The 27,422-nt window shown below is 36.8% G+C and overlaps 1 protein-coding gene and 1 long non-coding RNA gene across 7 annotated transcripts in view; one reads left to right on the top strand and one right to left on the bottom strand.

Annotated features, from left to right (window-relative positions):
• GPR158 (G protein-coupled receptor 158) overlaps positions 1-27,422 on the bottom strand; it is a 340,973-nt gene that overhangs the window by 309,012 nt on the left and 4,539 nt on the right. The window contains exons 1-2 of one of the 4 annotated variants that reach the window (XM_084980333.1): positions 3,134-3,183; positions 2,942-3,051 (exon numbers count right to left, since the gene is read on the bottom strand). The exons of 2 other annotated variants lie outside the window; for them this stretch is intronic. In XM_084980333.1, coding sequence (XP_084836459.1) covers positions 2,942-2,973 — 32 coding nt within the window. In that variant the 5' untranslated portion in view covers positions 2,974-3,051; positions 3,134-3,183. Of the gene's footprint in view, positions 1-2,941; positions 3,184-27,422 lie in introns of those variants that run through there. One more of the 4 variants, XM_084980332.1, reaches the window with a different exon arrangement.
• Positions 3,223-27,422, top strand: part of LOC102166141 (uncharacterized) — a 123,829-nt gene continuing 99,629 nt past the window's right edge. For 2 of the 3 annotated variants that reach the window (XR_014818025.1, XR_014818023.1), the window contains exons 1-2: positions 3,223-3,320; positions 18,152-18,223. This is a non-coding gene — a long non-coding RNA (uncharacterized LOC102166141). The remainder of the gene's footprint in view (positions 3,321-18,151; positions 18,224-27,422) is intronic. The other variant, XR_002336362.2, reaches the window with a different exon arrangement.

A 27,422-nucleotide genomic window follows, 5' to 3' on the forward strand; every position in this document is an offset into this window, starting at 1 on the left:
CCACAGCTGCAGCTTAGGTCACAACCATGCCTCATATCTGATCCCTAGGCCAGGCACTCAATATGCCTCATGGTAGCCAAAAATGGAAAAAAAAAAAAAAAAAAAAAAGTATCAGACGTTTCATGGAGATTGTATGCTAAAATAAGGGAATGTGGAAAGTTATCACTTGGGTATTTCATAAACATTGGTTGACTTGTTGACTGCCTTACCAACCAGGACTTCGCATAATACTTTGTTCCATATAGGGCATGACAATCATGCAAGCCCACTCTAGGCTCTACTTACGGTCTTTGGAAAGTAATACATTCAGTTTTCCAATCATTCAATACTTATTAAGCACTAACTATGGGCCAAAATTGTTCTTGGCTTTTGAAATACATTAATAAGCCAGAAAAAAAAAAAAAATCCTGCCTTCATGGAGCTTAACTCTAGTGTGGGACACACAAATAATAAACCATGGCTATAACAAATAAATTATACCACGTATTCCACACTAAAACATGCCATGGAGGAAAAAAAACAAACAAACTTCAAGCAGGTAAGGAGGATGGATGGGAGTAGATGAGGTTAAAAGTTTTTTTAAATGGTGGTCAAGATAAGCCTCACTGAAATGAGATTACTAACTTAACAGTTCATGGTATAATCACAGCAGATTTGTATTCACACTGGAAGGTACCAGCCACCCTCCTCAACAACATAATATTTCCCACATGACTACTACTGCCTGCTACATTTTGGCATTCCTCTTAAACGTCTTATTAAGAATGTATTTGTTAAAAGCAAAAATAAACAAATGGGACCTAATCAAATTTACACACTTTTGTACAGCAAAGGAAACCATAAACAAAATGAAAGGACAACCTATAGACTGGGAGAAAATATTTGCAAATGACGTGACTGACAAAGGCTTAATTTCCAAAATATACAAACAGTTCATACAACTCAACAACAACAGAAGCCACCAAACAACCCAATCAAAAATAGGCAGAAAACCAAAATAGACATTTCTCCAAAGAAGAAATACAAATAGCCAATAGGCACATGAAAAGATGCTCAACATTGCTAATTATTAGAGAAATTCAAATCAAAACTGAAATGAGGTGCCACCTCATTGGGAGGTGGCCATCATTAAAAATTCCACAAATAGGAGTTCCCACGGTGGCACAGTAGAAACAAATAACGACTAGGAACCGTGAAGTTGCGGGTTCTATCCCTGGCCTCACTCAGTGGGTTAAGGATCCAGCATTGCTGTGAGCTGTGGTGTAGGTCACAGACGTGGCTCGGATCCCATGTTGCCATGGCTCTGCCATAGGCCGGCAGCTACAGCTCTGATTGGACCCCTAGCCTGGGAACCTCTATATGCCGTGGGTGTGGCCCTAAAAAGACCAAAAAAAAAAAAAAAAATTCCACAAATAAACATTGGAGAGGGTGTAGAGAAAAGGCAACCCTCCTACACTGTTGGTGGGAATGTAAATTAGTGAAACCACTATGGAAAACAGTATTAAGGTACCTCAAAAAACTAAAATTAGAGTTGCCATATGATTCAGCAATCCCACTCCTGGGCATATATCCAGACAAAACTATAATTCAAAAAGATAAATGCACCCCACTGTTCACTGCAGCACTATTTACAACAGCCAAGACATGGAAACAACTTAAACATCCACCCACAAATGAATGGATAAAGAAGATATAGTACATATATTCAATGGAATATTACTCAGCCAAGAAAAGAACAAAATAATGTCATTTGCAGCAACATGGATGGATCTAGAGATTATCACGATAAGTCAGAAAAACTAATAGTATATGATATACTTATATGTGGAATCTAAAATATGACACAAATGAACTTATTTATGAACTATATTCAATATCTTGTGATAAACTATAATGGAAAAGAATATGAAAAATAATATACATGTAAAACTGAATCACATTGCTGTACAGCAAAACTTAACACTGTAAATCAACTACACTTCAATAAAATTTTTTAAAAGATAAAATATGACACAAATGAACTTATCTACAAAACTGAAACAGACTCACAGACATAGAGAACAGACTTATGGTTGCCAAGGAGGTGAGGGGAAGGGATGGATTGAGAGTATATGCAAACTATTATATACAGGATGGAAAAACAGTAAGGTCCTGATGTACAGCACAGGAAACTATATTCAATATCCTGTGATAAACCATAATGGAAAAAATATGAAAAAGTACATATAAATATGTATAACTGAATCACTGTGCTATATAGCAGAAATCAACACATTGTAAATCCACTATACTTCAATAAATATTTTAAAAAGAATGAATTTGGAGTTTCCATTGTGGCTCAGCGGGTGAAGAAGCTGACATACTGTCCATGAGCATGCAGGTTCAATCCCTGGCCTCCACCAATAGTTTAAGGATCTGGTTTTGTTGCATAGATCTTTGATGCAACTGGGATCCCAAGTTTCTGGGGCTGTGGCAATAGGCAGGCAGCTGCAGCTCTGATTCAACCCCTAAACCAGGAACCTCCTTATGCCGCAAGTGAGGCCACAAAAAGAAAAATAAAATAAAAGAATGACTTTGTAAGTATGAAACTAATAAAAATATTCATTTCTATTTATCCCACAACTATACTAGCAAAGTCATGTTTTCCTCAACTATCCTGCTACACTGAAAAAGTTTAGTGCAAGTTAGTGGAAATCTCAAAACCCTCCAGAGCTCCCTCAGGAACCTGGGTTAATTTGGGATTCCACGAGAAGCCAATTACTCTGCTCCCTTCCCTCAGAAACACGGCTTAAGAAATTGCTATCTTAATCGCTAAGCGTTTTCTCCTTTAACTCCTGGTTCATATGGGGGAACCAAAAAGTAACCACAGACCTGAAACTCAGCTTACGAAGCCCTCTGGGCTTTGTGAAAAACCACCAAAGGTAATGATGTGTGCATTTACCAGCTGGGAAATCGGCGCTGACTCATCTTCATTAGTGCCTGTGCCTCAGCGCCTGGAGACCTACAAAGCCCTCTGGAAAGCACCGTGACTTCCTACGGGGGAAGTGGAGGCTGTTTGGGGGATTAAGTGGGAAGTGAGCGCTCTCTTGGTGGCGAAAAACAAGCCGACGCGAAGACTGCAACGCACACATACCAGCAGATATTGGGCCCGTGGAGGCGTCGCCGCGCCTGCGCCCTGCGTCCCCTGAGCACGCGCCTCTGGGGCGGAAGTGCTGCTCCCACATCCGGCGAGCAGGCGCCTCTGGGAAACTCTGAGGCGTGGAAAAGTGGTTGCTGGTTTGCCGCTTGAGGACCGGAAGACGCGGGCCGAGAAGAGCCTGGTGAGTGCCCTCCAGATTATGGAAAACATATCAGATAACATCCCCCAAACCTTTCGCTGCTTAACCAAACCGGACATTAGTATTTTCCTCCTCTGGGCTCTCTCACATCTGAGAAGGCATGAGCTCCAAACGGGATTCCTCTCCAACCCAACTTGGAATTTCCCTAATGTTCTCTCTCCATGAATGGGCTTCCGTCCTTCCGGTTGTCGGTCGATAACCTTTTTGTTCTGAAACTCGCCCCTAAATCAAAATAGTTGCCACATTCGTTAGATTCTACTCCCTGTTTGACCCTTCCCCTCAGTTTCCGCAATTTCCGTTTGATTCAGGCTTTCATCTCTCAGGAAACTAAAAAAAAATTTTATAGTAGTGTAGTAATTTGGTCCTATCTGGCATTGCTTCAGGTAAAGATCTCAGTTTGTAGGCCCTGACGTTTATGTGTTTTAGAGCCTTTCTTTAAGAAACAAATACATTATCATGAGTATACATTTATATCACAGTATGACCTTAGCTCTACTTCTTTATGTTACAACAGCTGGGTGGGTAGTCATATTATTACCAGAAAGCTTTTCCATACCAGGACATCTAGCGATAACTTAGCTATAGACCAAAGTGACTACACACTACTTTAATATATATTGCTGAAGAATCCGGAATTTCCCCTTAACCAATTTCCAGAAATGCCCACAGTCTAGGGAGAATGTAATGGAGACAATTTATGAAAGAAAGAAACCATTCAGTAATATCTTACTTTTTTAAATTTTACAGAAAGTAGTTGACCACAAAACTCATCAGTGTCCTTTCTAGGACTTTAGAAAGTAGTTCCCATACAAGCAAGGGGCCTAGAGTTTAAGCATAAAACACTGCTTTCTGTTTAATCTTTTAAACCTGTAAATATGATCCTCACAATTCCATGCTTAAAAATATTTCCCACTTTGGTATAGAATAAAATTAAAGCTCTTTGGTATAACATTATATTTAGGTCCCTGGTACTTCTAACTTCTCCACCCACTCTCTTGAATACATTCATTGTTCCAGACAATTAAGAATTACATGTGGAGTCCTAAATAACTGGTTGTCTCAGAAAATCATTCTCTTATAGATGCCTTTATGTCTGAAGTCCCTTTGCTTAAGCCGCATTTTAACCTATCATAGCTTCTACCTGGCTCATTTCTAAAGCCTTCCATGAACCCCAAGTCTCACTTAGAAACTAGTTCTCTATTCTCCCCATAATACACTGTACTTATTTTCTTCATATTACTAGCATGCTTTATTGTAATCTTTGATTTTTAATGATTTGTGTTTCCCACCAGATTTAAATTTCCATGACCATGTCTTTGTAATATTTTCAGTCAGCTCCTAAATCAGCCCACACCCAAAATTTACCCTGAAAAGACTGCAGTTGCTAGAGAGATGCAAATAGTAGCTAAAATAACTATGATCAAAAAAAGGAAAGAGAGAGAAAAAAGCAAAGCAAACTGAAAACAATCATGAGCAATCATGAATGAATGACTGGAAAGAAAAATTGGATAGGTTGAAGGAAAGTTTCGAAATTCAGGTTTTGTTTCCTTACCATGTTACCTTGGACAATAATTTCTTTCTCCATTGCTGCAAAAAAATTAGCAGCAACAGCCCTTACAGTCAACATTGATGGAGAATCAGAGCAGAAGTTCTGCCAAAATAAAGAGTTGATAAAAACAGATGCTGGTAGACCAGCTGCCATCAGTCATTTACTCCTAACCTTAGATAACCAGAACAGAATTTGGTGCCCAGCAGTGGGTTTCTTACATAACAAAAGCTTATAACATGTGACATTGGCTTTGGGACCAGGCAGAGGTAGGAGCTGGAAGGGCCTCAAAGAGATGGTTAATAAAAATGGGAATATGTTGGTGAGTCTTAAAGGACAATGTAGAAATGGTATTGAAGACAGAAGTAAAAGCAAGCTTTATTACATAGTAGTTGGAAAGTTTGGCAACACTGTCACCTATGAACAAATGAACTTTTGGATCTGGCTAAGGAAGTTTCTGAATAAAATGCAGAGAGTATTACCTGGCATTTTCTAGCAGACTATGATAGAAAACAAAGAAAATTATGGACTAAAATTATGGACTATGGTTTGTGCTTTTAAAATTTTTTAATTTTGGTAAAATATACATAACAAAATTTACCATCTTAACCGTTTTTAAATGTACTGTTCCAGTAGCGATATTTCATGTTGTTGTGCAGCCAATCTAGTACCTTTTTCATCTTGCAAAACCACAATTCTGTACTCACTAAATAACAATTTCCCATCCTCCTACTCTCCCCAGCCCCTAAATTGGAATCATAATTCTAACTTCTGTCTCTAAGACTTTGACTGTTCTAGGTATCTCATATAAGTGGAATCATAAAATATATGTCTCCTTATGGCTGCTTTATTTCACTTAGTATAATGTCCTCAAGTTTCAACCATATTGTATCATGTGTCAGAATTTCTTTCTTTTTTAATGGAATAATATTACATTGTATGTATATACCATCTTTGTCTATTCATTTTGTGTTAGTGCTGTTATAGAGCTGCTTATTTTTTGAGTGAAAACTTGAGGAAATATTAAAGAGCCATGATTTGAAAATAAAACTGTTGCATATCTCCAGTCTCTTCTAGCAAAACAATTCTCAGAATAGAAATGACTTCAGAGCAAAGAACCACCTCAGGGTGGGTCTGGAAAATCCTTTGTTAAGACCTCAGGAAGATCTAAGGCAATGTTTCATAGAGGCTTTCAGCTAGACTAAAGGACTTCTAATGATCTTATGGGTATGCCTCATAGACCTTCTTGTTAAACAATAGGGATTATAAGATTCTCAAGGTTTTATTGCACATAAACCACAGGGCCCAAGGTAGAAAATTTGTAAATGTAGCTTCTGTCTAATAGAATGAAATTCAGTAAGATTCATAGAAAACCCACAACATTTTTCAATGAATAGCATAGGTTTGGAGCACTGTCATCTTGAATTAAAAGGTGAAGAGATAGTACAACATTTTAAGACACCTCCCCACCCACACCCTTATGTGGCCAAGAAGCAGGCTGAGAAGGCCACTTAGTTGCAAACATGTCAGCTTCTTAGGGAAAAAGGAAGGATAGCTCAGAAGACAGAATCAGGAGCCCAGAGGGTAAAACCAGGATCTTCAGAGAATTTTCCGAGGGAGCAGAATTGGTCCTAATAAAAAAATTGGCGATGTGTGTTGAAGTGAATCTAAGAATTGCTGTAGACTAGTAACTGCTATGTGTATCTTGTTCCCCTTCTTTTTTAAAGTATTACTGTAGTTGTCCTATCTCTTTACCACATTTGGATGTTGCAGGGCTATTAGTGCAAGAGGATAGATAATATTTCCTTACAGGTTTTCAAACTGAGAGGTACTATTCTTGAGGAACCATACACATAGTACTCATGCTCATCTGGATCTCATTCAGATAGCTAAATCCTGACTTTAGACAGTATCACAATGACATGAGACTTTGGGGGTGGAGGGCTTGAGAGTGGTAAGTGTATTTTGCATATAAGAATCACAAATACTCTGAGATTATCCTGCTGTGAGTAAATGCAAAATGCCAGATGGAATAAATGTAGAAGGAGAGTTTACTGACCAGTGCCCATATATTCCCCCGGCTATTCCAAACATCTCAGCCCAGTTGCCAGATATATGAGTAAGGAAGCCATCTATTGACACAACTATACTTTTAATTTTTTAAAAATGGAAAAAAATAGGATCAAAAATTTTTAAAAACTATGTTGAATAGTAGTGGTGAGAGCAGACATCCTTGTCTTCTTCCTGATCTCAGCAGGAATTCTTTCAGCTTTTCACCATTGAGTATGATGTTAGCTCTGAGTTTGTCATATATGACCTTTATTATGTTGAGGTGGGTTCCCTCTATGCCCACTTCCTGGAGGGTTTTTACCAGAAATGGGCACTGGACATTGTCAAAAGCTTTTTTTGCATCTATTGAGAGGATCATGTGGTTTTTATTCTTCAGTTTGATAATGTGTATTACACTGATTGATTTGCAGATACTGAAAAATCCTTGCATCCCTGGAATAAATCCCTCTTGATCATGGTATGCGATCCTTTTAACATATTGCTGAATTTGGTTTGCTAGTATTTTGTTGAGCATTTTTGCATCTATGTTCATCAGTGATATTGGCCTATAATTTTCTTTTTTGTGGTATCTCTGTCTAGTTTTGGTATCAGGGTGATGGTGGCCTCATAGAATGAGTTTGGGGGGGAGGGTTCCTAATGGAATATTATTCAGCCATAAAAAGGAATAAAATAATGGCATTTGCAGCAACATGGATGGACCTAGAAATTATCATGCTAAGTGAAGTTAGATAATGAGACACAGATGTCAAATGCTATCACTTATATGTGGAATCTTAAAAAGGGATACAATGAACTTCTTTACAGGACAGAAACTGACTCACCGACTTTGAAAAACCTATGGTTACCAAAGGAGACAGGTTGGGGGGGAGACACAGAGGAATGGGCTAGGGGTTTGGGACAGAACTGTTTTTTTTTTTTTTTTTTTTTTTTTGTCTTTTTTTGTTGTTGTTGTTGCTATTTCTTGGGCCGCTCCCTCGGCATTATTGTTGTTGTTGTTGTTGTTGCTATTTCTTGGGCCGCTTCCGCGGCATATGGAGGTTCCCAGGCTAGGGGTCGAATCGGAGCTGTAGCCACCAGCCTACGCCAGAGCCACAGCAACGCGGGATCCGAGCCGCGTCTGCAACCTACACCACAGCTCACGGCAACGCCGGATCGTTAACCCACTGAGCAAAGGCAGGGACCGAACCCGCAACCTCATGGTTCCTAGTCGGATTCGTTAACCACTGCGCCACGACGGGAACTCCCAGAACTGTTTTAAAATTGGGTTGTGATGATGGTTGTACAACTGTAATTGTAATAAAACTCACTGAGTTTTAAAAAATCAAAGAGATATTTTCTTTAAAAAATTTTTTTGTAAAAGTACCCATCTTAGAGGTGGATCTTTAAGCCCCAGCTGATACTACATACATTAGAAACAAACTGCTTAGCAAAACCCTTCCCAGGTTTGTGATCCACAGAACTGTGAGAAAAATAAAATGCTTGTTTTATGCCCCTATGTTTTTCAGTAATTTGTTATGCAGAAATAGGTAACTGGAACATCTAACCAATATAGACACTGTATATTAAGAAAAGAAACAGTGAGTTAAGAGGATGTAGCCACCAAAAACATATATGCCCCAAGTGCATATGTGTGTGCTTGTGTGTGTTTTTATCAACAATTGACATGAGAGAAATAGTAAAACAGTTGTAGCTGGAAATTCTGACATACCTCTCTGAGAAACTGATGGGATCGAACAGAAAGAAGCATTTAGCAAATATCTCAACATTATAATTATTACATTATAATTATAATTACTTAAGCTGCTTAGGTATATATTCAGCTCTTCCTGTGGTAAATAATTCACTTTGTTTTAACATGTACATAGTATTTACCAACTATTTGCCAAAAATAAACCAGAGATAAAATTTCAGAGGGAGCCTCAGATTCCAAAGGATCAGTATCATATACATTATTTCCTTAAGTCATAGTATATTAAATTATAAATTAAGTTTCTTAAAATGATAGCTTAAATACATCTCACATGTCTGGAAAATAAAAATAAATCCCTAAATAACCCTCAGGTTGAAAAAGAAATGAATGGATAAATTTGACTGGCAGTGAACACACTACAAGTAAAAAAATTCTATAGCAAGGTTTAGAGAAATTCTCCTGGGGCAGGGAAAATACAGGTTACACCTAAAGCATCATTTTCAGAAAACAAGAACAAGGGCATGTCAGAAGAACACACGAGCCAACTTAAAAGAGTTCCCAATTGTGAGAGTTGGAGCAGTTTAAGCAGTGAAATAAATAATGATGATATTGTATTCAACCCCCAAAAATAAGCATTCTTAAATCCATACTCATAAATAAATGACTAAGCAAATAAATGAGGAAGAGGACATAACTCTTTGTTACAAAATAATTTCAACCCATAAATTTAGAAGGAACAAGGGAAATAAAAAAATTATTATTAGAATACCACACTAATAATTGTTGCAGGCAAGACCTGCTGATAAATCCTAAAATTAATGGGAAAAACCTTAAGAAACAGGATATCTGAATAAGCTCAAAGCATTTCCCCCCAAACATTTATTCATTACTGTAGTGGTCTTAACATATGTCCAGAATTCTTTGATGCTCCTCCTCCAGGGAGAAGTTAATTCACCTTCCCTTGAGTGTGAGCCTAACTTAGTGAATTATTTAGAATAAAATAGAGAAAGGCAAAAATAGTAACTGTAGAGTGGAGAAACTTGACATACACCACAGTAACCAAGGAATGAAGGCATTACCAATAATACATATTGATACTATGTACTCTGGTATGATGCAGTGAGAGGCGTGTTTCCTCTCTGCTGTATTCTTCCCAAAAGTCCATAACTTCAGTCTAATCATGAGAATCCATCAGACAAATCCAAATCGAGAGATATTCAACAAATACCTTACCAGTATTCTTCAAAAGTGTCAACTGATGGTTAATAACATATGATAATATCATTTAAAAGCAAGGAAAGACTATGAAACTATCACAGATTGGACGTGATATAGTAGTTTGCTAGGGTTGCCAAACAAAGTACCAAGACTGGGTGTTTTAAACAAAAGAAATTTATTTTCTCATAATTCTGGAATCTAAAAGCCCAAAATTATGATGTCATTAGGCTAGGTTTCTTCTGAGGCCTCTCTCCTTGGCTTGTAGATGGCCATCTCTCTATTTCTTCTCATGGTCTCCTCTTTGTATGGTCCTGCGCCCTGATTTCTTCTTATGATAATGTACTGGATTAAGGCCCATTCTAAATCCTTATTTTAACTTAATTACCTCTTTAAAGATCGTGTCTCAAAATATAGTCACACTTAGAGGTACTAAGAGCTAGGACATCTACAAATGAATTTGGAGGAAACATGATTCAGCCTATAAAATATGGTATCCTATTTTGGCTCTCAGAAGAGAAACAGAACATTAGTAGAAAAATTGAGGAAATCTGAATAAAACTTATAGTTTAGTTAATAGTGTTGTACTAATATTAGTTTTGACAATTTTATGTAATATGTAAATGTTATAGGAAGCTGGATGAATGTATATGGGAATTTTTCTGTATTATCTTTGCTAATCTTCTGAAAGTCTAAAAATATTTTAAAATAGTTTAAAAAATTTAGTTACTGAAAAACCAAATTTCTTTGAACAAATAAGGAGATTCAAGAATTAATGAGGAAGTTTTCAAATAAACAAGAAGTAGGCAATTAAACAGTACACAGAATGAATAGATACAAAAGAATGTTTTAAAAAACAGAATTATGATTAATTATTCTGTAACATATTTTTGAAAACTTGAGGAAATGAACTAAAAGGATAAGCTGATGGACGATGTAAAATGCCAAATTTTCCCCAAGACAGAATACAAAATTTGAATACAGGAGTTCCTGTCATGGCGCAGCAGAAATGAATCCGACTAGGAACCATGAGGTTGTGGGTTCAATCCCTGGCCTCGCTCAGTGGCTTAAGGATCCAGCGTTGCCATGAGCTGCGGTGTAGGTCACAGACGTGGCTCAGATCTGGCATTGCTGTGGCTGTGGTGTAGGCCGGCGGCTACAGCTCTGATTCGACCCTTAGCCTGGGAACCTCCGTATGCTGCGGGTGCAGCCCTAAAAAGACAAAAAGACAAAAACAAACAAACAAACAAAAAAACAATACAACCATAGGCAGAAAAAAATTTTGAGTCAAGTCACATCCCAGAAAGGCTTTAGCCCTACAAACATGGTTTTGTATATGAATTCTACCAAATTCTTAAGCAAAAGTTATTTTTTACAAGTTCTTAAAACCAAAAAAGAACCAAAACTGTCTAATTTTATATGGTTTTGATTCCAAACCACATGAAGATGATACCAAAAAAAAAGTTCCTGGGGAGTTCCATCATGGAACAGCAGAAATGAATCCAACTAGCAACCATGAAGTTATGGGTTCAGTCCCTGGCCTCACTCAGTGCATTAAGGATCCGGTGTTGCCAAGAGCTGTAGTATAAGTCACAGACGCGGCTCAGATCTGGTGTTGCTGTGGCTGTAGCATAGGCTGGCAGCTATAGCTCCAATTGGACCCCTAGCCTGGGAACCTCCATATGCTGCAGGTACGGCCCTCAAAAGACAAAAAAAAAAAAAAAGTTGTTCCTTTTTAACTATGCATAGATCCAAGAATCCTAAAGGAATATTGGCTAAGCAAATATTAAAATATATTAAGATAATTATACATCATGGCTCACTAGAGTATATCTTAAAAATAAAAGAATATTTTTATATCAGAAAATATATCAATAAAATCCAGAGCACTAATAGAAGAAGTGATTAAAAATTATATTATTGTTATAATCAATGTAAAAAGGCATTTTACAAAGTTATAACACCTAATTTTTTTAACAGTATACTAGAAATAGAAAGAAACTCTTGGTAAAACTTACTGCTATCAACCCAGTGCTTAAAGGAAAAACTTTTTCTTTAGGATGTTCCTTTAGAGTCAAAAATGTTTACTATCACTGATGCCATTTAGCATAATTACTGAAAGCCATGACTAATTCTATAAGGAAAAAAAATGAGATGAAGATCAGAAGAGATTATCATTATTTGTAGATGATATGATCATTTATCTATCAATAAAATCAACAAACAAATATGAAAACGGTAAGAAAGTTCAGCAAGGTTGATGGATACCAGATCATTGTACAAAAATCAGTAGCATTTCTCTATACCAGCAAGCTCCAACAAAAAGTTTTAACTAGAAATATACCATTTAAAATAGCAACAGAACCCATAAATTCTCTAGTAGTTAACTTACTCAAGAATACAAAAAACCTTTACTGAGAAATTTTGTAACTGTAATGAAGGACAAAATAGATGATCTGAATAGATGGAGACACATCTCATGCTCTGAAGGGGAATAACTGTATTAAAAATTTCAGTTTTCGAAGTTCCCGTTGTGGCGCAGTGGAAATGAATCCAACTAGGAACCGTGAGGTTGTGGTTTTGATCCCTGGCCTTGCTCAGCGGGTTAAGGATCTGGCATTGCCGTGAGCTGTGGTGTAGGTCGCAGACGCAGCTCAGATCTGGTGTTGCTATGGCCCTGGCATAGGCTGGCAGCAAAGCTCCAATTAGACCCCTAGCCTGGGAACCTCCATGTGCCCCGTCTGTGGCCCTAAAAAGATAAAAAGTCAAAAAAAAAAAAAAGTTCTTATCACCTGGACCTATAAATTTAATGCAGAACCAATCAAAATTCTATATAGATTTTTTAAAAGAAACTTGATAGCTTACTTGACATTTAAGTAGAAAAATAGAAGTCACCTATGAAAAGGAGACGAAGTTGGCTTTCCCCAACCAAATATTGAGACATACTACCCAACCATGGCAATAAAACATAATAGTATTGACAGGAAAACAAACATGGAAAGCAGTGGAACAAAGTAGAGAACTCAGACCTACATATGCATATAAAGCACTTATAGGTATGATAAAGGCTGATAGTGGTGGAAACATGGATCACTGAATGGTAAAAATAATAATTGGATCACTACCCAGTGCCATGTATAAAGATGTTAAAGACCTGACTGTGAAAGGTAAAACTTTAAAGGTAGTAGTTGCTAACAACAGAATATTTCCGTGGCAAGGCATTGCAAAACTTCTTAAGTGAAACCCAAAAGCATAAAGTGTAAGGCAAAATTTTGATCAATAACATCAGAAAATGTTTAAAATTCCATTAAGGGGGAATTATTATAGACAGACTTAACGGAAAGATAACAGACTGAGGGATTTTGCAATGTCTAAAATTGACAAGGAAATAAAATCTATAATACACCAGGATCTCTTGCAATACAACAAAAATATAAGACTCACAGCAGGAAATGGCCAAAGCTATAAAGCAGCAGTTTACACAAAAAGTAAACCTAACAGGCCTACCAGTACATGAAGAGACACTTAAGCTCATTAGTAATCAGAGAAATGCAAATTAAAATAATGGTGAGATATCACTTTACATTTATTAAACTGGCAAAAAGTTAGAAGGCTACATAATGCCAAGTGCTGGCAGGAATGTGAGGCTATAGGCTGCCTCCCTGCGGGTAGGTACATAGACTGATGCAGCCTGTCTGGAGAGCAATCTTGGCAATATTTTGTAAAATTACATTCACCCCTTCCTGTGACACAGAAATCCTACACTTCACTTCTCATGCAAGCCTGTAAAGGGTATATAAGCTCACCACAGTGTTACTGTAATGGCAAGGAGAAGAAGACAATCCGGGTGTCCATACCTAGAACTGAACAGTTTCTACATGCTGTGCAGCAGTAGAGTACTAGGTAGCAGTAGGGAAATGGGCTGGTTGGATATGTAGCAGCAGGAAGAGATTTTTGAAACAGAATTTTATAAATTAAAAGTAAGCAGAATAATGAGATATATAGCAATTATTTAACTAACATGATTTGCATACAAATAGGACATGAACAGAAGAGCACACTTCCAGGTTAGTTGCTAATGTGGTGGGATCAAGGGAAAAAAGACTTTTTAAAGGGGGCAAAGAAGAGTTCCCTGGTGACTGAGCAGGTTAAAGACTGACGTTGTCACTGCTGTGGCTCTAGTTACCGCTGTCGCGTGAATTCCATCCCTGGCCCAGGAACTTCCACATGTCACAAGTATGACCAAAATAAAATAAAATTAATTAATAAAAGGGACAAAGTGATTTATTTTTTGTTATAATATAACTGTAGAAGACTCTAGATTCCTGTTTCAGTCATCTTTGGGCAACTTCCTCACTTGAGGCCTCAGAAAACACTGCTCACATAAACATCTCTGTCAGCTAGCTCAAACCCATAATTATAAGTACGAGAGAACCAAGAACACAGTCTGATCCTCTCTAGAATATCTAGAATTTGACAAATCTGTCTTAAACGAGAAAATGTTCTCTTCCCCCACACTACTTTGCAGCTGACATGTGCAGAGAAGCTTGCCAAAACTTTACATAGTGACACATGTCTTCCATCTGTCTGTCTTGTTCTTGGAAGGCTTCTTGGCAATCAGGTCACACCTTCCTTAGGAAGATGTATGTATTTGCGTGGAGAAAATAATTTGTTTGATTTTTCTAAAAAAGAGAACCAGTAAATAGAACATGAAGTAAGATAAATCAGGGGGACATCTATTCTCCATTCACAAATATACAGTCTTTGTATTGGGGGTCCTAAAGGTGATACTTTTTCAAAGTTAAGTGCAGTATGTATCTTAAAAGCTAGGGTTTAAAATTCTGTAATAAATTATTGTCTACCTAAAGAATTTGCTGTGTTTGCAGAAATAGCTGACTAATGTCTCATTTTATGTTTTTCTTTCACTGGAATAATTTTGAACTACATTCTATCTCAATTTTAAATGACAAGAGGACAGTTTATTTTATTCAAATTCACAGTGTTTCTTATATCACCTCATTGAATATGACCATTTCTAAATGAGGTAGAACAGTCCTTGTCAGGGAACCCAGTACAAAGATATCACCTATGTTGACTCATTTTATTCAAATAACAATTCTATTAAAGAGAAAGTACTTTTCTTGTTTTATAGATGGGGAAAATAATGTTCAAAAAAGTTATGTATCCAAAGACATACTTTTTTTAATTACTAAGGAAGAAAAAAAATAAGAACAAAGTATATTCTGTCAGAGAAAATAAATGTCTAATATGAACACTAATCTGTCCTAAAATATACAATAATGATTTTATACCTTGAGTTTCTGGTGATTTCATTGAACAAGTCATTTATGTTAGTGCTTGGCTACAACAGCTAAGTGAAGGTTATTTTTTGGTAGTAAGTTCTTAAATCGTTAAATTTCTTTTTCATATTGGTTCTTATTCATATAAATCTTCAAATCAAATTACCCATCTGATAATCTGCACAGTTTTTTGTTCTAAGTGACTTTTTTTTTCTTTTTTGGCTGCACCCACAGCATGTGAAAATTCCTGGGCCAGGGATCAAACCTGAACTACAGCAATGACAATACCAAGGGATTAATATTTTACACATAAGGTACATGTCAGCTATTTTTAGTAATTTTTCAGAGAAAGATATATAGCTTGTGCTAATGAATTCTTCTGATTTAAAAATACTAACAGTAAATAAAGCTATAAAATAAAATTAAAATGTTCCCATTGCAATTTAAAATAAAGAGTAGCCTTGAGCTGTGGTGTAGGTTGCAGACACGGCTCGGATCCCGTGCTGCTGTGGCTCTGGCATAGGCCGGTGGCTACAGCTCTGATTAGACCCCTAGCCTGGGAATCTCCATATGCCACAGGAGCGGCCCTAGAAAAGGCAGAAAGACCAAAAAATAAATAAATTAATTAATTAATTAATTAAAGATCATTGGTTAAATACCCAAGATATGAACTAAATATAGAGCTGACTTGTGTGCTTTGAACCCTTTGTTTAAGTTATCATTTATTGACTGCACATTATGAGTAAGACTACGCTACACACCCTTAAAACATCCTCATTGAAACTGTTATGTGACATATTATTCTCCCCAATTTATATTACAACTATATATGGTCAATATCATTCTCCCTATATAATTGTTGAGAAATTTGAGATAAAAAGAGGTGAAATGGCATCCTAAGGAATACACCTAATAAGTAAAAGAACTGAAAACAATGCCCATGTTTTAGGTATAAGGGGAAGAAGACTAATCAGAAGACCTAAGTTTGAGTTCTGTTAAACTCGGTGAATTGAGCATGTGTTTCTCTACCTCATCCTTCCACATCCAACTGTAATGTCGGTAAATAAATAGAAGAGGGAATGAGATGAAGTAGTTTACCAGAAATGTGATAATTTTCTGGGCTCATACTGATGATAAGCCAGAATGGTGGCAGCTAAGCCCAGGACATGCTCAGAAGGCTATAAAAGAGATAGAAACTGCTCATTAAGCAGGGTTTCCAGAAGATTTTAAGCTCAAATCAGTAAGTTTCAAGAGTGGAAGCAGAAAATGAGGTAGACATCAAGGTGATAAATTGAAGGATTTCCTTCTAAACATTTACAGAATTGGCACATGCTCTTTTTACATTCAGAGATCACATTTATCCCCAAGTTGAAAACCAAGGCCTATTCTGTAGAAATTGAAAGAAATGCCTGGAAAGACCTGAAATTTCAAAATGGTTATTAGTTCTCCCAGAGTGAAGGTCTAGGCTGAGTCACAGACTACCAGCTTCCTTCTAAGGCATTCTAAAGTGAATGGAGCCTGACAGTCAAGGGGGAAGTCTACTAAGAAGCTAGGCCTACACGTCCACCACAAGAGTCCATGCGATCTAGCTGTATACATTAACCTAGCCTTCAGTCATAAAAGTGATAGCTAACAAGGACCACATTTGAGATGAATGGGTAGCATAAAGAAGATCTGCTATGAACAAGCAAAATAACTGAAACTGGAAAAAACAGCAATAATTCAGGGAACAGATGACAATTTAATAGATATATTAATAGTTTCAAAGAGATTTAAGAAAATGAATACTCAATTATGAAAAAGAAGCAGAGCAAAGAAGAGTTTGTGGAAAGTAAGAGACTACTAAATGAAAACTAATCTGACTTTTTAAAAAGGTAGCAAAAATAAAATCTAGAAGGTAAAGTAAAAAGAAAAAGAACAGAACAGGCTCACAGACTTTGAAAAACTTATGGTTACCGAAGGGGACAGGTGCAGGGGTAGGAGGGATGGACTGGGGGTTTGGGATTGGCATGTGCACGCTGAGGTATATGGAACGATTAGCCAACAGGGAACTGCTGTAGCAGATAGATAACTCTACCCAGATTATCTGTCAGTATTCTGTGATAATCTATGTGGAAAAAGAATCCGAGAGAGAATGGATATGTGTCTGTGTGTGACTGGGTCACTTTGTTATACAGCAGAAATTATCACAACCTTGTAAATTAACTATACTTCAATAAAACTTAAAAAATAAATAAAATCCTCTAGAAAGTAAAGTAAAAAAGAAAAAGAGATGGAAAATGAAAGAAAAGTTAAAAAATACAAACATCAGTCTAGAAAGTCTAACTATAAAAGTTCCAGAAAGAGAAAATAGATAGGAGAAAATAGTTTTAAGCCATCATAAAAGAAAATTACTAAGTGGAAAAGTCTAAAAAAGCCAACTAAGTGGTAAAGTTGATGAATAAAATGAATCACATCTAAGCACATCATCATGAATATTCAGAACCCCTAGGAAAAAGAAAAGATCTTGAAAGTTTCCATGAGAAGAAAAGAAAAGATTACCTGCAAAGGTATAATAAATCAAGTTAACATCAGAAGATTTTTTACCAACAACAATGAATGCTAAAAACAATGTAACAGTGTCTTTAAAATTCCGAGGGCAAAATGACTTTGAACCTATAATTCTACATTCAGACGAATAATCAATCATTCATAAAGACGATGTTTTCAGACATGGGAAGATTAGAAATTTTACCTTCCACAGAGTCTTTCTGAAAAAGTATTAGAAGAAGAATTCTAGAAAAAAAGAGGAAGAGCATCCAACACACAGGATCCAAAATTTCAATGACTTGAAAATATTTCCATGATAGTTATTGCTATAGCAATTTGTACAAATTATGTGACTCTCAATCAAGGAGAATGTCTAACAAAAATGTCAATTTTTTTTAACAATGGTTAAGAAGTTGGATGATCTTAGGAACAAGAAAAGTTATGGTTTCTTTTTGTTTAAAAGGAAGAAGCAATTGGCAACTGCATGGAGGGAAAATATGTGAAAAGTCTCAATGCAGACATGCACAAACTAAAGGTAATAACGGTTTTTAGCAACTGATCTAAAAAAGGGGAAAGATAATCCGTTGGTCCTTGAAATTTGAAACATTCTAAAATTGGCATAGGTTCAAATATTCAGATTTTAATTCTTGAAGCGACTAATGGTCAAAGCAGATAAGTGCTTTTTTTTTTTAAACTGTAGTGACAGTGTAAATGTTACCACCTTTGATTATCTAAAGATATTGAAATAGTAGCAGTGTAAAGAAAAGAATAAAAATACTATTAAAAATTTATGAATATTAAAGTAACCAATAGGAAAATTTAAAAAATAATTAATAAAACAGTGGCAAGAGTAGAGAAAGGAAAAATGAAATATAAAGAAGCTAAATTCCACATTTATCATGTCAGAGAAGGTAATGATGATTTTATTTCCTACAAAGTTCATAATCCCAATTTTCCATTGCTAATGCTTTTCATTATAGATGCACTCCTGCCTATACTTCCTTTCCTATGGTGCAAAGTCTGCATCCTCCAAATTCACGTCCAGTCTTCCAGTCTCACTTCTGTATCTTGTGCCTGTCACTGGCAGTTTTTGAGGCAGCCCCTGACCTGACATCTTAGCCCTCATATTAAAAGGCAACAGAGTGTGTCAGGAAACACCAGACAACAAGACCTGCCAGTCACCAGCTTGGGAGAGGTCAGGGACCCACAGTATGTCATCCTAAGCTCCTGAAGGAAAAAAAAAAAGTGTTTTTCCCACAAGTTTGCCTGCTGTGCATCTGCCCTTAGTCTCCTGCTGTCTGTGTCTGGAAAGGGTTTCACTGTATAGGTTTAAGGCAGGAAGCAAGAAAAGCACCCAACTGATTTTTTGCAAGAAATTCCAGATTTTCAGTCTCCACTTCCCTTACCTCTCAACTATTCCAGTTTATTCATTCATTCTCAAGAATAGTGCTACAATAAATAGCTTATTCTTTGACTGAAATCTTATCAAGGAAATTGGAAAACCTAAGCTCCCAGAACTAAGGGAGCCAATGGGCAGGAAGACCAAGACTGAAAGGAGGAAAGAAAAATGCAAAGTAAAAAAAAAAAATGAAGATAAGTCCACAAAATGCATATCACTACAGGGCTAGAAACATTTAAAGCACTTACATTAACATGTTTCTGTATTCTAACCATTTACTGAGCACTTCCTGCATACCTTACTCTCATCTTCTGTATCAACCCCCTCTCACTACCTTCCAGCAACATTAACTTTCTTTCTACTTTTAGAGCATTTGAAGCTGTTTCTATCTCAAAGCCTTTGTTCTTGCTCTTTCCTCATCTCAAGCATGGTTACCTAAGCTTGTTTCATGGCCGTCTCCTTCTCATCCTGTTTTTCTTAACTCAGAGTCACCTCTGAGAGAAGTGTTCCCTGACCACTCTTATTTACTGCATTTCACCTTTCTCACAGCCATTCTTTACCACATCATACTATTTCCTTATAGTATTTGTGTCTGTCCAGAATTATTTATTTTGCTTGTTTGTCATCTATGTGCTGCCACCTCCAAAAAAATTCATGGCTAGAGGGATTTTTGTTGTTTCCACTATTATATCCTCTCTCTATATATATAAACACACACATATCCCTAGCCAGGAGCATGTTGCATACCTTTCTTGGGCAGAGGTGGGGAGGGCACATCCATGGCATGTAGAAGTTCCCAGACCAGGAACAGAATCTGAGCCACAGCTGCAGTGATGCCAGCTTCTTAACCCACTGCCACAGCGGGAACTCCTACCCTTTTTTTTTTTTTAAGAATAACACATTCCAGACATTATGCTAAGCTCTTTGCATGTATAAGATTATTTATGCTTTACAATGTACTCTATACCCTTTGCAGATAAAAAAAATCCAGCTGCAGAGGGAATTAAATAAGTTGCCCAGTGTCACACAGTAAGTTAAAGTAGAAGCTCATGGATTCAAATCTAAGTTTATAATACCCAAGCCGTTTTTCTTAGACACTATTCTATACTTCTTGAAATATGCAAAGCACTGTCAAAAGGCAGTGAATATGGGAAGTCATGAAATGTGGTCCTTGTACTTGAAGGACACACATAACTGATTGGGGAAATAGGCTGTTTACATAAAGAGACAAATTTTAGGAACAAAAGGTAGCTGCTCATCTGGTAGTTCTGTTTTAAAGGTGAGGAAACAGCCCAAAATAAATTGAGGGAGGGACCGCATGGAGCACAGTGGCTCAGCATTCCAGCGCTCAGCACCTTGGATCTCCCTGCCTTCATTACCTCTTAGTCATTCTACCCGCACCGGGAGGGTCACACACAGTACTGGAATGCTTCAGATACCCAGAATGGCCTGCAACCAAGTTTTTCAGACAATTAAAACTGAAGTTGCTAAGGGTTTACAACTTTTAATTCTTATTCTTAAAATCTTATAAAAGGAATTATGTATGTGTTACCCTTATCGGTTTACTTTTTCCCAAGTTTGTACTCAAGGACTAGCTGCTTCCGAATTATAAAGACTTTGTTTTTAACATAGACTTCTAAACCTATCCCCACATTATCTCATTTGTGGGGCCTAAGGAGGGCCTAGGAATGTATTATCAGGCTTTTCAGGTGATCCTGATACCCAGCCAAGTTTGGAATCAGTGAATAATGAACATAAATTAACATTTACTTGATGACTCAAGGTCTTTTTATCTGGGCCTGTTATTAAGTTCACTGCAGCCATAGCCAGTGCAAGAGATGGTTACCACCTCCCTGGATCTCAATTTCCTCATCTGTAGAAGTAAAAGTAAATTGGATTACATGATCTCTAGAATTCTTTTTACTTCCAAAGTTCTAATTCTTCAAAAAGGAGTTTTCCTATGATATTTACTAGAGCATTCATTGCTTCTTAAAAGAATGCCCCAATTGTTTTTTGCCTCTTTCTCAAAAAAGAGGAAAGACAAATACATTTCTAAATAATCTTCATAAAACTATGTTATGAGGCCTTCCCACAAAACTGTTTTTTAATTTATTAAGGTATAATTGGTTTGCAATGTTGTATCAGCATCATATTTACAGCGAAGTGGATCAGTTATACATATATCCATTCCTTCTCCCCCCCATAGATTATTACAGACATTGCGTAAACCTCCCTGAACTATACAGTAGGTCCTTGTTAGTTATCTATTTTATATATAGTACTGTGTTCATGTTAATCCCATCCTCCCAATTTATCCCTCCCCTCCCACGTGGTTTCCCTTTTGGCAATCCTAAATTTAATTGCGAACTCTTCAAGTTTGTTTCTGCTTTATAAATAAGTTCTTCTGTATCATTCTTATTAGATTCCACATATAAGTGATATCATATGGTATTTATCTTTGTCTGGTTTACTTCACTTAATGTGATAATTTCTAGGTCCATCCATATTGCTGCAAATGACATTATTTCATTCTTTTTTATGGCTAAATAATACTCCTTTTTATATATGCACTGCATCTTCTTTACCCCGTCCTTTATCAGTGGACATTTATGTTGTTTCCATGTCTTGGTGATTATAATTATTGCTGCGATGAACATTGGGGTGCATGTATCTTTTCAAATTATGGTTTTCTCCAGATATATGCCCAGGAGTGGGACTGATAGATTACGTGGTAGTTCTATATTTAGTTTTTTAAGCAACCTTCATACTATTCTCCATGGTGGTTGTAAAAACTAAATATTAAGTCAGTACTTGAAACAGCTTTCTCAGAAGATTGCCTTATCCAGAAAAATAATAATCTTCATCTTTTCTTTTCATGAGCCCTGGACTCATGTCTTAACATTCACAACATTGTCTCATATATAACAGAATGTTCCTCATTCCTTGCCCCTGCAGCTCCCATGTATTACATGTGTATGGATAGCACAGGGAAAAGTAGTCGTGCATCAGTTTGTGCTAAGGCAATTTGCACAGTGAAGCCTAAACATTATTTTTGATCATGTGATCATTGTCATTTTTTAAGGTTTCTTCTGAATTAGGATTCTAGACATTAGTAATGTTAAAAACTGCACCTTTAAGCATATTAAGGCCTTAAATAATGTCTCTAATGTGTTGTTTTTATTATTCTATGAAATTTCATTTATAATATGTTCACACTATGAGCAACTTCTTATTTGTGGATCAATAAAGTTAAAGTGGCAAACAGAGAATTTTTAAATATATTCTAAGGTGTTAATATTCTTTTAATGGGATAAGCTCTGCATCAGCCTGATTATAGCTTTGATGTCTTAAAATGAAGCTTTGAAATGCAGGCACAGTCAGACTACCTTTATAATGATTAAATCTTCAGGAACTTGATTCCTCACTACTTGCTAGAAAAGAATAATTTAGTTTCATCAGAACTATGAAAGTGCTCACTGGTAAACAGCTTCATGAAAAAGTAAAATGCTTCCAACAACATCATAGGTTGCTAATTGTTTTTCAGTCATTCACCTCCATTTGTTCCCTGTTCTTACTCCTCTCTACCCCTCCTTTTTCCTTCTCTCCTCTCTTTGTTCCCCCAGAGACTTTTTCTCTCTCTCTCACACACACACATACTTTTCAAAATGCATCCTTTAATCAGAAATCTTAAATATAAAACATTTAGCTATATAAGTAGTAAAACCATGCTTAGCAACAAATTCTGCAAATAATTTGGCCAAATGTTCTTTTTGAGGCCTAATGACATATAAATGTAAATTAATATTCCATTGATCTATCAAAATTTTCCAGTTCTTTTGCCATACTCTGTATAAGCAGTGATCTTATGATCCAAACAAATAGAAGTGTGATCCGACAAACTCATACACACACACATACACAAATACACACATATATAGAACCCTTAAAGTAAGGATAGCCACAGAATAGCATTTTATATGTGTTCTTTTATATATGCCAGCAGCCTTCAACCAGAGGCATATTCACCTTAGGTGATACTTGCCAATGTTTATAGGCATTTTCGATTGTCACATTGGGTGGAGAGACTGCTACTAGCATCTAGTGGGTAGAGTCAGAGGTGCTGCTAAACATCTTACAATAAACAAGACAGCTCCGACAACAGAAGATTATCTGGCCCCAAAAGTCAGTAGTTCTAAGATTGAGAAACCCCATTCTACACAGTGGTCTGAGGCATCAAATAAGGGGAACACAAATTCTTCATTCCAATCTGGGAAGCTGAGTAAAAAAGAAAAAGAAAAAACACACACCTCCACAATACCATTTAAATTTCTTTAACAAAAAGTAGTTACATGGCTATATCACAAAGCTTTTATTTCCACCCTGAAACCTCTGAGCACTTTAGAAAGACAGATCTATTCCCGCTATTTTTAGTTTATATGTGGTCTTTTATTCTGACTTTTTTCATAGGCATTTTCCCATAGTGTGAGTGAAATGCTTTGCCAGATGGTGAAGGAAAGATTTTGATAATCCTTACCTCACCTATTATGAGAATAAAAGTTTCTGCAGCTTCTGGCCAATGTTTTGCATATTTCACATATATTAAAAAGAAAGTGTAATTACATGCTTGTCTTTTTTAACAAAATTATTGTAAAGACAAATAGCAATCTAACATATATAGCAAGCAGTAAGGTATAGTTTTTTTTGTTTCTGTATATGCATATTTTGCTGCATCTTGATAACTTTTAGATAATAATAGAACTTTACAGCTGGAGAGACCATGAAATTTAATGTCCCATTTTCTGATGTCACAGTTCATCAAATATAAGATGTCATTAACTGTAAGATACACTATTACATTGTGTACCACTAAAAGAAAATGTTATGCCAATAGGAAATGATGTGCCGTCAATCATAAGACACATCTCAATTTAAGAGACATTAAAATGTGGAAAAGGTACATCTTAAAATTGATAAAATGTAATTCTTCTTTTTTTTTTCTGTCTTTTTGCTGTTTCTTGGGCCGCTCCCTCGGCGTATGGAGGTTCCCAGGCTAGGGGTCCAATCAGAGCTACAGCTGCCGGCCTACACCAGAGCCACAGCAACACCAGATCCGAGCCACATCTGACACCTTCACCACAGCTCACGGCAACGCCAGATCCTTAACCCACTGAGCAAGGCCAGGGATCAAACCCGCAACCTCATGGTTCCTAGTCGGATTTGTTAACCACTGAGCCATGACGGGAACTCCAAAATATAATTATTCTATACTAAATACCTTTCCTTCTTTCTCAGATAAAAGCCATGTGTTATGTTATTCTATAAAAATCCTTCTACAGTAATATAATAAGGCTTACACATTGGACAAAACACATAAGTGGTGAAAAAAATAAGCTAAGGAAGTAAACAAAATCGTATATAATTCTAAGTTTCCTATTAGGTTATAGGTATCCTGGGTATTTTGCTAACTGGACAAGATTTTTTTAATCCTGTGTTGTCTTATTCTAGGTATAAATGGGGGAGAGTTACAACAGATATTATAATTAATAATAATTAACTTGATTTCAGTTAATTATTAGTTAACTGTAAGGGAGAAAGAGACTTTCATCTTTGATGAAAAGATAGGAAACAGGATTTTTGTTTGGGGAAAATGATCTCAGGGTCAGATCACAATTGAACTAATCTGTGTTTTCTATAAATTCTACCTATAATGAAAGTAATAAAACTAGATGAATCCTAATAAAACTAGTGATTGCTTTGAGGCACTATAATATCCTTTGGTATGAAAAAGAAAGTCAGTCATGGTTCCTATACTGTTTGGTATTATAGAAAATGGGGTGAGGGGTGTGCAGGAAGAGAGACATGAGAAGACTTTAGCCAGGAGCATTAATTTTTATCATAAACTGAAGAAGTATTTCATAGAACAGTCTATCCACCTAAATCTTTTCATAGGTCAAATTTTAGGAAGAAAGATGTATTAGATGAGTAAATAAATGCCCAGAGTAGAAATGACACCTAGGAAAAGTTTTTCACTAAAAGCTGAAAAGAGAGAAAGGCTAAAAGACCAGCAAAACAAGCCAGTGTATATGCCATAGCTATGCTGCACAAGAGCCTAATAATGCTGTTGGCTGCCTCATCTCCCAAGCGTAGCCCCTAGACCAATGAACTGCCTGTTTGCTCATAGTGCCTATCAAGCTGCCAAAGTTATCAAAATTCCAAAATTACTATTTCAGTAATTCTGTTTAAATAACCCCATGAACATCAATCCAGAACTGAAGAGAGAAAACAAACAAGGCCATAATGCTTCTGTACCAACCAAGTGCAGAATAACACCAACAGCATACTTCTTGGCATCCCCAGTATCTTACGTATCATCATAAAATGGGGTGATTGTGGAGTTCCTGCTGTGGCACAGTGGGTTAAGAATCCAATTGCAGCGGCTTGACACTGCGGTTCAGTCCCCAGCCCAGCACAGTGGGTAAAGGATCCAGCCTTGCTGCAGCTATAACATAGGTTGCAGCTGTGGCTCAGATTGAATCCCTGGCCCAGGAACTTATGCTGCAGGTGTGGCCATTAAAAAAATGAAAGCACAGTGAGTTGGAAAAGGGTAGCTTTACCTGAACAGTGAACAACAAACTGCTGCTTTTCTGAAATTGAAAGTAAAATTTGACTTATCTAGCAGTTGAGGCTGTAAAATCAGTCTAGTGGGGGAATTAGTTCCCTCCCTAGAGGGTAAGCCTAAACTCTTGTCATATATTTAGCAATCTTGGAAATCCCATTTCTGCTTCCAAATGCATGTTCTAGAAAGTGGCAAGATGATGTTGTACCACTGCTATACCACACTAACTAGCCTTCTTCGAAGTTTTAAAACCAGCTATAGAGGTCAAGATAGGTTGCTTTTTTAAGGGTCAGGAAGGAGCTTCAGGATGCCTAAACATTGATTACCTTGAGGGAAATTATACAAGTATACTGAGGCCCTTGATTTAGAAATCTGTGAAACAGCTTCTTGTTGACTTTAAGCAAATTTCAGGGGCTCTTTCAAAATCTGGAAACTCAGATCCTTATTTTGAAATGAAGTTCTCATTTCCATTAGTATATACACTTAATTCAGAATACATTGAAGGGACTTTCTCTATATATCGTATGATTAAATGACCATGATAAAGTCAAACACTGAATATATATGAACATGATCTGCTTTTAAGTGAGTGTACATTAGGCGTTCCAGTTGTGGCTCAGCGGTAAAAAACTAGTAACCATGAGGATGCGGGTTCAATCCCTGGCCTCGATCAGTGGGCTAAGGGTGCGGTGTTGCCATGAATTGCAGTGTAGGTCACAGACGGGGCTCAGATCCCATGTTTCTGTGGCTGTAGTGTAGGCCAGCAGCTGCAGCTCCGATTCAGCCTCTAGCCTGGGAACTACCATATGCTGCACATGCCGCCCTAAAAAGACCAAATAAATAAATAAATAAAATAAATAAGGGTACATTAACTCATTTCAGCACAAGTTAAAGAGACATATTTATATGCATAATCATAAACTTTTAGATTGTAAGGAACCCAACAGGTCATCTAGTCCAACCCCCTTTAAAAACCTACAGAAAATGAAACAGGATTAGAAACATAACTGCTGCCCATGGTAATGCCATAGTCAAGCATGTGGTCCAGGCTGGGCCAGCATCTTCAATCTCAGAGGCCAGTATTATCCCCATGATCCATTTTCATTATAAGCCTTTATAATAATTAGGAATGAAACTAAATCATTGTATCAATTAAAAATGACTGTAAATCATGTGACTTTGATACAGCTAAACTAAGAAAGTATATGTTCAGCTGAGGACAGTATTTAGGAATACAGAAGCTATGATACAAATATTTACTGAACTTCCTGTGTATGACAATTACTCATTTACACAGAATCCCAAAGGAAATAACGCTTTACCATTCACGGTTTACAGATGAAATAATTGAGACTCAGAAGCCTCAGTAGGGGAAGTCCATCTAAAATTCTTTGAACCATTATCCAGGTAGACAGTTCCATGCTCTTCCCATAGGTAACCTCTTTACCACTAGCAGTATCCACAGGAAAAACATAGGATATATTTGGCCCAGATCAAGATGGTCATTTCTCGAATGCTATATGAATTGCCCTCTTATACTGAAGTCAGAGCTCTGTACCAGAATCTCTGATGGAGGTATGTGGGCATATGTTTGTGAAGGAGAGAAAGTGAAGTGACTTCTCTGGAGTCGGTGACTCAGAGAAACCAGTGTCCATTAGGTTAGTTTCTAAAAAGCAGTTTCCGTACTATTGTGATCTTTCCTTCATTGTCTGATTCCCC

This window comes from Sus scrofa, chromosome 10 (genome assembly GCF_054392235.1).
Source record: "Sus scrofa isolate SSC_HxYL_T2T_F1_AM1 chromosome 10, Sscrofa_HxYL_maternal_Yorkshire_Landrace_v2.0, whole genome shotgun sequence".
Lineage (NCBI taxonomy): Eukaryota > Metazoa > Chordata > Mammalia > Artiodactyla > Suidae > Sus > Sus scrofa.